We start from the raw sequence: 13932 nt of genomic DNA, 5'->3' as shown, positions 1-13932 counted from the left end.
GAATGATAGTAGTACAACTTTTTTTTTGTCTATGTAATGCATCTCCAATTTAAGAACCTTGTATTTTCTCTCTGATTTTGATAAATAGACCATATACTCTTATTAAATTATTGTACTTAGTAGTATATTGTCTTATTATAAAATTATTATATAAAACTGAAATTCATACTTAATTAACTTTATTTATTCGTTTTTTCAATCAAACAATTTTTTTTACTTCATACTCAGAGTCAAAATGGATCTTTTGAATAATAGACTGATGAATATAAATTTCCAAAAACGAGCTAATAATGATGAATACTTTTGAACCGAATTTAAATAATTGGAATGACGCATTAAATACAAATTGCATATATTTTCACATTTAGATGTATTTTTTGAGACCAATATTTTGTTAAAGAGACACGTGTTTCGTGACGTGGATTGTTGGCTTGGCTTTCTCCCTCTTTCTTTGCTCTTTCTTTCTTCTTCTTCTTCTTCTTCTTCCTCTCCCTTTCTCTCTCTAAAGCTTCACTGTGCCAAAACACATCTGTTGAGAGAGAAAAATGAATGCTATCAGTTTTCGAGCATAAACTGGCTGTCCAAATCACAATTTCCCCTCCCATCACTCCAAATTCTCATTTCCCCAGGTACGTTCATTTCTGAGTTTACTAAATTTCAGCGTCAGCTGAATTTTATCTATTTTCGGTTGTATGCTTGCTGATCTCACTGAATTATCCCGTTGTTTTCTGATTTATTTTCCTTGTTTTTTATGTTCACTTAGAATAATTAAATCTGCTGAATTTTTTGGGTTAAAAACAAAAAAAGCAAACTTTTCCCATCCAGTTTTGGGCGTTGTTTGCAAATTTAGATGAAATGGATATCGGAATTCAGAATTGTAAATGATTGAAGCTGTTAAATTTGGTATTTTTGATGATGGTGCGTAAAAATCACGAGAATTCGAGCATTTCAATTTTTGTTTTGCCTGTTATTTTTGAAAATCTCAGGTGGCCAAAATTGGAGTGAATGAGTTTTTCATAGTTTTCAGTTATGGAATTTTAGTTGTTGGGGAGGGTAGAGTTGTCATTTCACACCAGATTGTGCTTGGACTGCAGTCAGTAGATTATATTTGGGTCTGGATGGGGTGATTAAAAGGACGATAAAGCCCCTGGCTTTTCTTCCTCTTTGGAACTGTGTGGTTTTGTCATACCAAACTGAATCAGTTACAACTTTACACTGACCCTGTTTCATGAATACTTTTTAGGTTTTTTTTTCTTCTATTGATATTGACCTTAAAAAGAGTATACCACAAATTTTGGTTCCTTAAATGTAACAATAAATCTTGATTCTTGCACACAATTCCCCAAAGTGAAGATATGTACAAATTTTCAGAGTTGTGTTATAGTGATTAAAAATGTATTATACCAAGAAATAATCTCATCCCTGTCATATTTGAACTAATCAAAGTCATAAAGTCATTACCCCTTTGCTTTTTTGTAATTTCGTTGCATTAACAGGCACTTGTGTTTTTCCACATTGACTTTTGTTTTATTGCATACTATAGTTATGGAAATTCTTTTCAAGGCTTTACTTTTATTTTCTTTCTTTAACTTTCATGACTCAGCATTCTTTATGGTTGTATCTCTGCTGAGTAACTGATCTTGGTGTGTTCTTAGTTCGATATATTAGCTCAATGCCTTAAATCTTGCGTCGTACTTTGGAACATATCTGCTTTATTTGATCTTCTTACGTTATTGATCATGGTCAAATTTGTAGTCGATCGTGTTGATTTGAAATATTAGTTAATTTGTCTATTATGGCAGATCACTGAAACTTGTCATATTGCTCAACCATCAGTAGTCGGAGTATCAAGAGTCGTTCCCGAACACATCATGGGAAACAATGAAGAAGGAAAGTGTACCAAGTTGGAAAAATCACCTCCACCTGCAGTGCCAGCAGTGGTTAGTACATAGAACTGCATTTTTTGTAATTTTCTAATGTTTATTTGTAGCTGTAGCACCTTGTGTAGTGCTTGTATAACGAAGGATCAATGCATTCTATATAAATATTCTCGAGCTAGCTAGCTTTATTTGTTGTTCCATTTTTCCTCAATCATCATTAGATCTTCGTGCCTGTGGATGTTTAAATTTCCTTACAATTGGCAGGATCAGAATAACATGCAGATGTATCCTGACTGGGCAGCAATGCAGGTTAGTTACGTCGTCACAAATTTTCGTCTACCTAAAGATTACTTGTGCGGTAGAAAGAATATTCAAGATCTTTTTCATGGTTATTGGATGGTTCTCTATCAGGCTTACTATGGTCCCCGATTTGCTGTACCACCATATATGAATTCGGCTGTTGCTTCTCCGCATGCACCGCCCCCCTATATGTGGGGTCCACCACAGGTATTGCAGTTTTTCTAAGCATTGAAGTTGCCTGGTTTCATATATTAGTGGGATTAGAATATATAGAAAGCTCATAACACCAAACATTAATTTTCTCAGTCGATGATTCCTCCTTATGGAGCTCCGTATGCGGCCTTCTATGCTCACGGAGGTGTTTACGCACACCCGGGAGTTCCTATGGTAAGTTTATAGTGAAGCTTTGAGCAAACAAGAGGTCTACTCCCTTTGCTATGAGCAAAAGCCAAGAATGGTCAATTTTTGAGTTCTTTTCAAGCTTCTTCTGGAAATGGAATTTGTCAGCATTAAGATATAATTAACAGATGACCTTGGAGTGTCTGAAAGCCAGATTTAATTACTATTTGTGCTTTTACATGTAGACTGGTACTCCTGCGAGCGGGGAAACACCAGCCAAGTCATCATGGAACACAGATGGAGGCTTTGTGAAGAAGTTGAAAGAATTTGATGGGCTTGCAATATCTATAGGCAATGGAAATGGTGATGGTACTGAAAATGAAACTGACCTAAGACGGTCAACAGACAGGTTTGTGTAGATTCAGAGACATAGCAATGTACCTTAAATTGCTTAGTACTACTTATAACGTATGCCATAATTCTGTAGAAATGAATTGTTATGGTTTTCTTCTTATGTGGGTTAACGTATTGGCTAAACGCTCTTATTTGGTTATATGAACAGCGACGAGACTGATGGTTCCAGCGATGGAAGTAATGGAGTTGCCCCAGGGGTAACGGATCTATCTTACTAGACGAGAGTTTTCCTGTTCTTTTGTTAGATACTAGTTGTGTGTTGTCTGAAAGTATTGCTTATAATTATATTCTGATTCGTTTATAGGCTAATCAGAATGTCAAGAAGAGAAATGGAGAAGGATCTCCTGAGAGAGGTAAAGCTTTTTTCTTCAGAGTGGTAATGTGCAGACCTAGTCGTGCATACGTATCTTTTGAGCCTGGGCAACTTTCTATCACAAAATGCTTAAGCATGTGTTCTCAATTTATTTTGATCTGATCTGATCTGTTGTGTTTGATGCTTTTAATTAGAAGATGGGAAAGCTCTTAAAAAAAGCAGTTCAACTCCTGTTGAAGTTGGCCAAGCTTCTGAGAAGACGGTGGACGTGATTCCTCCTACTAATAAGCCGGTGAAAGCTATGGACAACATGAACGTTGCATTGGAAGTGAAGGAACCTTCCCTGAGTGGAATTTCCAGCCCGACTAATGTTCCACTCCACTCTATTCCTAATGAAAGCTGGATGCAGGTGTGTGTGCTCATCAAGGCATCTTTAATTGGATTGGGAATTCTTACATTTGTGTTTGTTTCTCAATGTGATACTATTTGATTGCAGAATGAACGAGAACTGAAAAGAGAGAGGAGGAAACAGTCAAACCGGGAATCAGCAAGGCGATCAAGACTGAGGAAACAGGTATGACTCACCACAAAGATTACAACCTAATGGAGGAGTCCTCGTAAGCTATTGAGTTTCTTATAGCCTTTCTTGTTACGTGTTCATCTTCCTTTCAAACAGGCTGAGACTGAAGAACTAGCCGTCAAAGTTCAAGCACTAACTTCTGAGAACATGAGCCTCAAATCTGAAATAAATGCACTGATGGAAAGCTCTGGAAAACTAAAGCTTGAAAACGCTGCACTAATGGTACGTTGCCACGCCTGATTTGTCTAGTAGCTTGTCGCTAATTTTATTATTTTTTCGTCTCATAAATGATGGGAATTTGTAGGAGAAACTAAAAGAGGCTCAATTAGGACACAGAGAAGAGGTAAATATTCACAAGATTGATGATCTGAGGAGGCTGAAACCTGTAGGCACAGCAAACCTACTTGCCAGAGTCAACAACTCGGATTCATCCGACGTTAGAAACGAGGACAGTAGCGACTCGTACGAAAACAGTAGTCGTCCTGGAGCTAAACTCCATCAGCTTCTTGACAGTAGTCCCAGGACTGACGCTGTTGCTGCCGGTTGACACTCCAACTGAGCTTTCATCCCTCCTTGACTTTATTTGATCCGGCAACTATTCGCATAAATACGTCGAGAGTTACCTCTAACAACAGTAATAGAGTGTGGTAAGTAATGGTCAGAATTCTGCAAGTCTAATTTCATTGCAACTGATTATCTCAGCAAAGCTGGAATATGTTTTAAATGTTCAGATTGGTGAGATAGTACTACATAATATTAGTCGATGCGGCTTTGCTTCGCAACGTCTTCGAAATTCTAGAAGGAAAACAAAGTGTATTTTAAAAGGGTGTGTTAGCATGTACTATGAGTTTTCAAACTTTAGATGAGACTCTGATAGTTAATAGTGGATAATGGATTTGGTTTTTTAGAGATGATTGTGATAATTTGAGGTTCTTCGACTGAGTCAAGGAGACGATGTATATTGTTGTTGCCAAGAAATACAACATACATTTAACTACTTCATTTTTTAAGGATTAATTGCTTGTTAATTCTGGTTTACCCGTATCTTTCAAAATTTGCATGTTATAATCAAAGTATAAAAAATTTGCAATTGTACATCCATCTAAATTGTAGGGATACTAAAGCTAACCTGCCACTAGTAAAGTGAAACGACATTATTTTAATATTTTTCATTTCAATTAACATTTCATAGTCAATCTCATTTATAAGAAAAAGTTTCCTTTTTTAATTCAGTTTTCTATAAAATTGATCAACTTCTATATGTAGCTAGCTTTTCTCTCATATGAGTTGGACTTATTATTCCTCACATTAATATTCCAATCAAGCTTTCGTTTCATCTCTTTCAAACCTAACCAATTTAATACTATTAAAATTTGTATCTTCCGTAAAATTTTTATTTTTGGGAAAGAAGAAGTATTTTTTTTCTCATTTCTTTTTTTATCCACTATCTCCGTTTACTCTCTTGCCGACATGAGTAAAATAGCTGGTCTCGATGGCCATCGTCCATCGACGACACATGGGAAAGGAGTGCTAGCAGCGAATCAACAACCATGAAATAGGCGAGAATGATTGATTGCAACCAGAGGCGGACCAAGCAAGGGACATGGGAGACCCTTGGAACCCCCACCCATTTCGCATTTTGCTATATATATATATATATATATATATATATATATACTATTCCTTCAACATCGGCAGAACCTTGAAGCCACAAAGACAGCGGTGGAGGAAGACTTTGAGAGTTTCTTACAAGAATTGCTTGATAGTATGAGGCATTACGTCAACTTCCAATATGTCGTCTCACTACACAATCAGACTAGAATGATTCTCCGAAAGATGGTTCTGGATAGGGGTGTCCGTGTCAGTGTTGTAGTCGACATTTTCAGATCACGCGACATTGTTATTTTGTTAAAGTTGTTGACATAATGGTTTTGTAATTTATTTGTAGATTTTTCTATATTTTGGAGATGACGTGGATTTTGATTGTTTTTGTTGTTGTATAAGATGATGGACATGTAATTTTTTCTCTCTCTATCTATATATTTTATTCTTTTTAATTTCTAGTATTAATACACTTCATGCCCACTTTTCGTCCGCATCATTTAATACTCTTTCCACCCCACAAGAACATGCACTCTCATTTTTAGTCCGTCCCACAAGAATATGTACTTTTCAATTTTAAAAACTCTTTTCTCTCTAATGAGATGAGACTCATTCCCCACTAATAATGTTTTAATTATTTTTTTCTCTCTACCTTTCTCTTACTTTATCAATTTTGCATTAAAACTTGTGTCGAATCTAAATTGCATATTTTTTGGGGACGGAGGGAGCATGTGTCAAGTCATTTTTGCATTTGCACAAGAATTAATCATTTTGGGACGACTGGGAATTTAATAAATTTTGTGATTTGCCATTCAAAATTTAAAAGGTACAACGAGACCGACCTAAAATTTAATAAAAATCATGATTTTATATGCAATTTTCTCTCTGCGAGTTTTTTTTCTTGTTTCTTGTCATGTTCTTCATCTCTGGAAATTCTATAATAGAATATCGTCTTCATGAAGATTCCAATCTAGATTCGCATTTTCGCAACTATTAATTTTAGTAATAAATAATTTTTTAAACAGTGTAAATTTATATTTGAATTTTACTACCTCTCCATCCATAAAAAATAATCATATCGTTGAAGATGATGCCAAAGCCCAAAACATGGCGCGCCATCTGTCCCCTCCCATCACGTGACCTTCATCAACTTGGCCACTCCTCCTCACGTGACAAATTTCTCACCATAGGATACTAGTGGAGTAATTGTATTTTTTTCCTTCCTCAGTTGTTGAAATGCTGATGTTAAATGCACAATATTTCCATTTGTAAAAAATTATGGATTAAATATGCCCGGTCAATGGATTTTGACCAAATAATAAATGTGACGAGACATTTAATTTTGTGAAATTAAATGACATAGCGTCGATCTACATTTTACGTAGGTAAATGTAGTATATTCACTTTCTCAAATCCGATTTCCGGTGAGTGAGAAATAGTGGATTAAAGTTGGGCATAATTAGCTTTTAATTAAAGCTTGGAGATGGAGCTTAGGGAATAATTAACTAGTGTTAATTATCCCACATTGGAGGATTAACACATCTTTAATGTGTATAAATTAAGTGACTTTATGTTACTTAATAATTATAGTGGACCAAGATGGGTGAAAGAGCCCACACGCGCGCACACGCGCGCGCCGCCGCCGCCCGCCCGCCCGAGCCCGAGCCCGTGGTCGCGGGCCCGGGCCCGAGCCCGATCCCGATCCCGATCCCGATCCCGATCCCGATCTCGATCTCGATCTCGATCTTGGACTTGGACTTGGACTTGGACTTGGACTTGGACTTGGCAATTGGTCTTTGGGTGGTCTTTGGGCTTGGTGCTTGGCCCAAACTATTCTTTTTGGACCACCGCCGAGTCAGCAATCCAAGTGGCTTGACACGTCGTCAAGCGAGGCATTCCATGCATCACTACACAATTCAAAAAGCATTCTGCATCATAAGCTCTCTCCCTCTCCCTGCATAGTTTTTTCTGTCGAAGCTCTGCCCTCTCCTCCATCCAGTTCGCCGGAGCTCTGTTGATTGCGGTGCTGCATCAATAGAGACGTAGCCGTTTTACCTTTGGGGACGACACGCCAAACCGAAGAGCACTACCGGGGCGTATCTCGTCTTGCGGGAAGAGGCCTCCTCGACTCGGCTAATCACACTGGTTTAGTAGTTTCGATTATACGTTGTATTTTTAAGTTCAGTTCTTCCTTTCCTTTCTTTTGGGTTGTATTACGCCCGGTAGTTATCTTTGTAATCCCAGAAACCAACAATCGCAAGACGAGATAACTTGCCTTTGAAGGAATTTGGACTTCTAAACTGAACTAAAACTTTCGAAATATTAAACACCTTTGCTGGAGATGTCTACCGACTCCAACACCGCCGCTGCCACCACCGCCGCCGCCATTCCCTCCACCATGGCGACCACTGGACCGGTCAACACTTCATCGATTCCCTCGATGATGCCAACTCCTGGCTTCCCAGCCGCTTCATCCACCGTCCCTTGGGTTTGGGACAACCCCTTCGGGGCGTCCACTGGTTCCACCTTTGGTGGTTCGGTTGGTTCCACTTTTAGTGGTTCCTTCGGATCCTTTAATGGATCGAGTGTTGGTGCCTTCGGGCTCAATACTAGTGTTGGATCTTTCGGGATCAACACGAATGCTGGGGCCTTCGGGTCTCATGCGGGTGCTAGTCCCTTCGGGGCTGGTACGACCATGGCGGGCTCTATGCCCAACATGAATGGTGGGGGCTCTATGCCCAACCAAGTTGTTGGCTCCTTCGGGGGCAACGGAATTGGTTCCTTCCAAGGACCAACTGCGGCACCTTTGGCACCAAGAATGATGCCACCTGCCGAGAAGCCACCAAAGTTTGGAGGATCTGACTTCAAGCGGTGGTACCAGAAGATGTTGTTCTACTTGACAACATTGGGCGTCGCCAACTTCCTCACGGAGAACGAGCCGCCCGCGCCAAGCGACCAAGAGACTAGGCTCGAAGTCATGGCGGACTATGAAGCTTGGAGAAAAGGGGATTATCTATGTAAAAACTTTATTTTAAGTGCATTAGATGATAGCCTCTATAATGTATACTCCAATGTAACCACATCTAAACAAATGTGGGAAAGCCTAGAGAAGAAATATAGCATAGACAATGCTGCAGGGACTGAACAGGTTGTAGCATCCAAATTTATGGACTACAAGATGGTCGACTCTCGACCCATCATGGAGCAAGTCCAAGAGCTCCAAATGATCATCCACTCCTTAGTGGCTGAAGGGATGACCTTGCCCGATAAGTTCCTAAGGTGCACGATCATTGACAAGCTCCCTCCAAGTTGGAAGGACTTCAAGAGTTATCTCAAGCACAAGCGAAAGCAGATGACCCTTGAAGACTTGATCGTGAAGTTGCGCATTGAGGCCGACGTGCGCAAAAGTGATCAAAAGGCTAAGGGCTTCACCCCAAATGAAGCCAAAGCCAACCTGTTGGAGCGGGGCGGTCCCTCCAACAAACGCCCTCGCCCAAACCGTCCAAACGACAAAGGGAAGGGAAAGCAGCCTTCAAAGAAGTTTGAAGGCGACTGCTACAAATGTGGCAAACCGGGCCACTTTGCCAAAGACTGCCGCAGCAAGAAGAAGAAGCCGGCAGCCCACGTCGTTGAGAAGGAGTTCAAGGACTGGGATGAGAACGACCTCATTGCAGTGGTCACTGAAGAGGTTAACCTTGTTGATAACAAGGGAGGCTGGTACATCGACACCGGCGCTACTGCTCATGTTTGCTCCGACAGGAGCAAGTTTGCCTCCTACACTGCTGTTGAAGGGAGGAAGATCAACATGGGGAATCAAGCATCGTCAGAAGTCCTCGGCGTTGGCAACGTGATTCTCATGATGACGTCTGGCCTAACTATCACTTTGAAGGATGTGCTGCATGTCCCGGACATCCGCAAGAACCTAGTGTCAGGATCAATACTAGTTAATAAAGGGTTTAAACTTGTATTTGAGTCCGATAGGTTTGTCTTGTATAAGTTTGGAAAATCCATCGGAAAAGGTTATGTAACCGATGGGCTTTTCAAGCTTAGTGTAGCAACTCGAAGTGTTGCGAAGCCATTGGCCAATAAGAATAAAGCATCTACTTCCTCTTATTTGATTGAGTCTTCAAATTTGTGGCATTGTAGATTGGGACATGTAAATTCAAAAGCCATTAAAAGATTAGTAAATTTAGATTTACTAAAGGCTAATGAATTGGATATCCAAGATAAATGTGAAATTTGTCTTGAAGCAAAAATGACTAAGTTGCCGTTTCACTCGGTTGAACGAAGCACAAAACCCCTTGAATTAATTCACACGGATGTATGTGATTTAAAGATGTTGCAAACTAGAGGTGGTAAAAAGTACTTTATCACTTTCATAGATGATTGCACAAGATATTGCTACATTTATCTTTTAAGAAGCAAAGATGAAGCAATAGAGGCGTTCAAAAATTATAAGAACGAAGTTGAGAATCAACTTGGTTGTAAAATCAAAATGATTCGAAGCGATAGAGGAGGCGAATATGTAGCCCCGTTTGAGGAGTTATGCAACGCAAGTGGTATAATTCATCAAACAACTGCTCCATATTCACCACAATCTAATGGTGTTGCAGAACGCAAGAATCGAACTCTAAAAGAGATGATGAATGCACTGCTACTCAGTTCAGGATTACCACATAACATGTGGGGGGAAGCTGTTTTGACAGCAAACTATATCTTGAATAAAATCCCTCTCAAAGGAAAAGATGTTACTCCTTATGAGTTGTGGAAGGGAAGGAAGCCATCCTACAAATACCTCAAAGTGTGGGGGTGTTTGGCAAAGGTGATGGTTCCTCCGCCCAAAGAAGTTACAATCGGACCTAAGACGGTTGATTGCATCTTCATTGGATATGCACTTAACAGTAGTGCATATCGATTTGTTGTTCACAAGTCTGAAATATCGACTATCACAGTAGGAACAACAATTGAGTCGAGGAATGTTGTATTTCTCGAAAATACCTTTCCTTGCAAAGATAAGGAAAAAGTATCAACCAATTCTGAGACAAGAATTGAAGAAGCCACTAGTTCTAAACAAGTGGAAGAAGAAGCCACTAGTTCTAAATCAACAGATGCGGAACCTGAATCGCGCAAGCGTGCAAGGCCCGATCCAAAAGATACAGTACTAAGACGTGGTAATAGAGTCAGAACACCAAAAACTTTTGGTCCTGACTACATTGCTTTCATGTTGGATGAAGAACCAACATCGATAAAAGTAGCCTTTGCTGGCCCAGACGGGCTGCATTGGAGAGAAGCTGTTCAAAGCGAAATTGATTCAATTTTGCTAAACCACACATGGGTGTTGGTTGATTTGCCCGAAGGTGCTAAACCTTTAGGATGCAAATGGGTTCTTAAAAGAAAGTTTAAGGCCGATGGAACAGTTGATAAGTATAAAGCCCGATTAGTAGTAAAGGGTTTTAAACAAAAAGAAGGACATGACTTCTTCGATACCTATTCACCTGTAACAAGGATTACATCTATCCGGGTGCTTCTCGCTATTGCTGCATTGCACAATCTCGAGATTCATCAAATGGATGTAAAGACCGCGTTTCTGAATGGTGAACTAGAAGACGAAATCTACATGGAACAACCCGAAGGGTTTGTAGTACCTGGACAAGAGAAAAAGGTATGCAAGCTCGTGAAATCCCTATATGGATTGAAACAAGCGCCATTGCAATGGCACTTGAAGTTTGATAATGTGATGTTATCAAATGGGTTTAAAATCAACGAGTGCGACAAATGTGTCTACATCAAGAGCACTAATAACGGTCATGTTATAGTGTGTCTCTACGTTGATGATATGTTAATCTTGGGTAGCAACACTCAAGTAATTAACGATACAAAGGCCATGTTAAAGAGAAACTTTGACATGAAAGACATGGGTCTAGCCGATGTAATTCTTGGAATGAAGATTTTAAGAACGAATGATGGAATCATCTTAACACAATCACATTATGTTGAGAAGATATTGAATAAATTCAAAGCCTATGATGGCGCGCCGGTTAAGACTCCAATTGAACTCGACGTTCACTTGAGCAAAAACAAAGGCGAGCCCGTTGCACAAGAAGAGTATGCACGGGTCATCGGGTGCATTATGTACTTGACTAATTGCACTCGACCTGACATTGCTTGTGCCGTGAACAAGTTAAGTCGTTACACGAGCAATCCAAGCAAAGAGCATTGGAGAGCTCTTGTGAGGGTTTTGAGATATTTAAAACACACTCAAAATCTTGGGCTACACTTCTCGAGATACCCCCCGGTGCTTGAAGGGTACTGTGATGCCAATTGGATATCCGATAATAGAGACTCACTTTCAACAAGTGGATATGTCTTTACTATTGGGGGTGGTGCTGTATCGTGGAAATCCACAAAACAGACCTGTATAGCCCGATCAACAATGGAATCGGAGTTCATTGCCTTGGATAAGGCTGGTGAGGAAGCCGAGTGGCTTAAGAACTTCCTTGAAGACATTCCATGTTGGTCTAAGCCAGTGCCACCAGTGCTGATTCACTGCGATAGCCAAGCGGCTATTGGAAGGGCAAACAATGGTTTCTATAACGGTAAGTCTCGACATATACGTCGACGACATAACACCGTGAGACATTTGATCACAACAGGGGTGATTACAATTGACTATGTGAAGTCAATAGATAATCTAGCGGATCCGCTAACCAAAGGGTTAAACCGTGATCAAATGAATAAGTTGCTAGAGGGAATGGGTTTGAAATCCACAAACTAAAGAATTGTCATAGTGGTAACCCAACCATGATGACTGGAGATCCCAAGAACTTGGTTCAAAGGGACAACTAAGCTATGAGAGTTCATGGAAAAACACTCAAACTATATCTATTCCCTAGAGAGCAATAGAGTGTTGGAGAACTTGCCTCGTGGTAAAGGCTAAGTCTATGACTTTTAATGGTTCTTAAGGATCTCAAAGAGATGGAATTCTCAAAGAGACCAAGTATGGCAAGGTACTTGACTAAGAATCACCTACGTAAGTGCGAAGTGTGGTCGCTTCATAAAAAACGCACTTATGAATCCAAAGTGGTGTCCAAGACCGCAATGGACACAAAACGTGAGAACGGATGAGGTTGAGGTGTTTAAGTGTTAACACCATTGTCTCGGTGCACGCCGTGGGGGATTAGTTCAAAGCATCGCGCTACTAAGCCGCCTGTGTATCCGATGGTGTCGACTATGGAGGGTTCAAAGTCAACAACTACCTATCCTTATGCTTATATACCTCGCGAGGGTTGAGCTTGTGTCTGCATGCATATGCATTCGGCTATTTCCACTCATGTGGGGGATTGTAAAAAATTATGGATTAAATATGCCCGGTCAATGGATTTTGACCAAATAATAAATGTGACGAGACATTTAATTTTGTGAAATTAAATGACATAGCGTCGATCTACATTTTACGTAGGTAAATGTAGTATATTCACTTTCTCAAATCCGATTTCCGGTGAGTGAGAAATAGTGGATTAAAGTTGGGCATAATTAGCTTTTAATTAAAGCTTGGAGATGGAGCTTAGGGAATAATTAACTAGTGTTAATTATCCCACATTGGAGGATTAACACATCTTTAATGTGTATAAATTAAGTGACTTTATGTTACTTAATAATTATAGTGGACCAAGATGGGTGAAAGAGCCCACACGCGCGCACACGCGCGCGCCGCCGCCGCCCGCCCGCCCGAGCCCGAGCCCGTGCCCGTGCACGTGCTCGTGCTCGTGGTCGCGGGCGCGGGCCGCGGGCCTCGGGCCTCGGGCCCGGGCCCGAGCCCGATCCCGAGCCCGATCCCGATCCCGATCCCGATCTCGATCTCGATCTCGATCTCGATCTTGGACTTGGACTTGGACTTGGACTTGGATCTTGGCAATTGGTCTTTGGGTGGTCTTTGGGCTTGGTGCTTGGCCCAAACTATTCTTTTTGGACCACCGCCGAGTCAGCAATCCAAGTGGCTTGACACGTCGTCAAGCGAGGCACAGTCACGGTTGCCACGTGAGAAATCCACACGCTCCACACACGGATGGCACACTCCTGCCACACGTCTGTAACCGACGTCGGTTACGAATTGCCATGATGACAGCCATCATGGCTGTTGACCCCCTGCAGTGGACTGAGCCTATAAATAGGCCAGCCATTCCATGCATCACTACACAATTCAAAAAGCATTCTGCATCATAAGCTCTCTCCCTCTCCCTGCATAGTTTTTTCTGTCGAAGCTCTGCCCTCTCCTCCATCCAGTTCGCCGGAGCTCTGTTGATTGCGGTGCTGCATCAATAGAGACGTAGCCGTTTTACCTTTGGGGACGACACGCCAAACCGAAGAGCACTACCGGGGCGTATCTCGTCTTGCGGGAAGAGGCCTCCTCGACTCGGCTAATCACACTGGTTTAGTAGTTTCGATTATACGTTGTATTTTTAAGTTCAGTTCTTCCTTTCCTTTCTTTTGGGTTGTATTACGCC

At 40.8% G+C, this 13932-nt stretch overlaps 1 protein-coding gene across 3 annotated transcripts; it reads left to right on the top strand.

Moving 5' to 3' along the window:
• Window positions 1-439: 439 nt before the first annotated feature.
• On the top strand, window positions 440-4823 carry LOC121773607 (common plant regulatory factor 1-like). Of its 3 annotated transcripts, none has more exons than XM_042170500.1 (12): window positions 440-629; window positions 1837-1940; window positions 2145-2189; window positions 2292-2387; window positions 2487-2567; window positions 2765-2928; window positions 3082-3130; window positions 3238-3286; window positions 3441-3655; window positions 3743-3820; window positions 3923-4048; window positions 4131-4823. In XM_042170500.1, the coding sequence occupies exons 2-12, from the start codon at window positions 1872-1874 to the stop codon at window positions 4371-4373; spliced, it is 1215 nt and encodes a 404-aa protein (XP_042026434.1). In that variant the 5' UTR covers window positions 440-629; window positions 1837-1871; the 3' UTR covers window positions 4374-4823. The 3 variants fall into 3 exon arrangements, with proteins under 3 accessions (XP_042026434.1, XP_042026435.1, XP_042026433.1); XM_042170501.1 differs by having other exon boundaries at window positions 1803-1940; window positions 3444-3655; XM_042170499.1 differs by having other exon boundaries at window positions 441-629; window positions 1803-1940.
• Window positions 4824-13932: the final 9109 nt, after the last annotated feature.

Source organism: Salvia splendens, chromosome 17, assembly GCF_004379255.2.
Source record: "Salvia splendens isolate huo1 chromosome 17, SspV2, whole genome shotgun sequence".
Classification (NCBI taxonomy): Eukaryota; Viridiplantae; Streptophyta; class Magnoliopsida; order Lamiales; family Lamiaceae; genus Salvia; species Salvia splendens.
The sequence above is the reverse complement of the archived record's forward strand: the minus strand, read 5'-3'. Positions and strand labels throughout refer to the sequence as shown.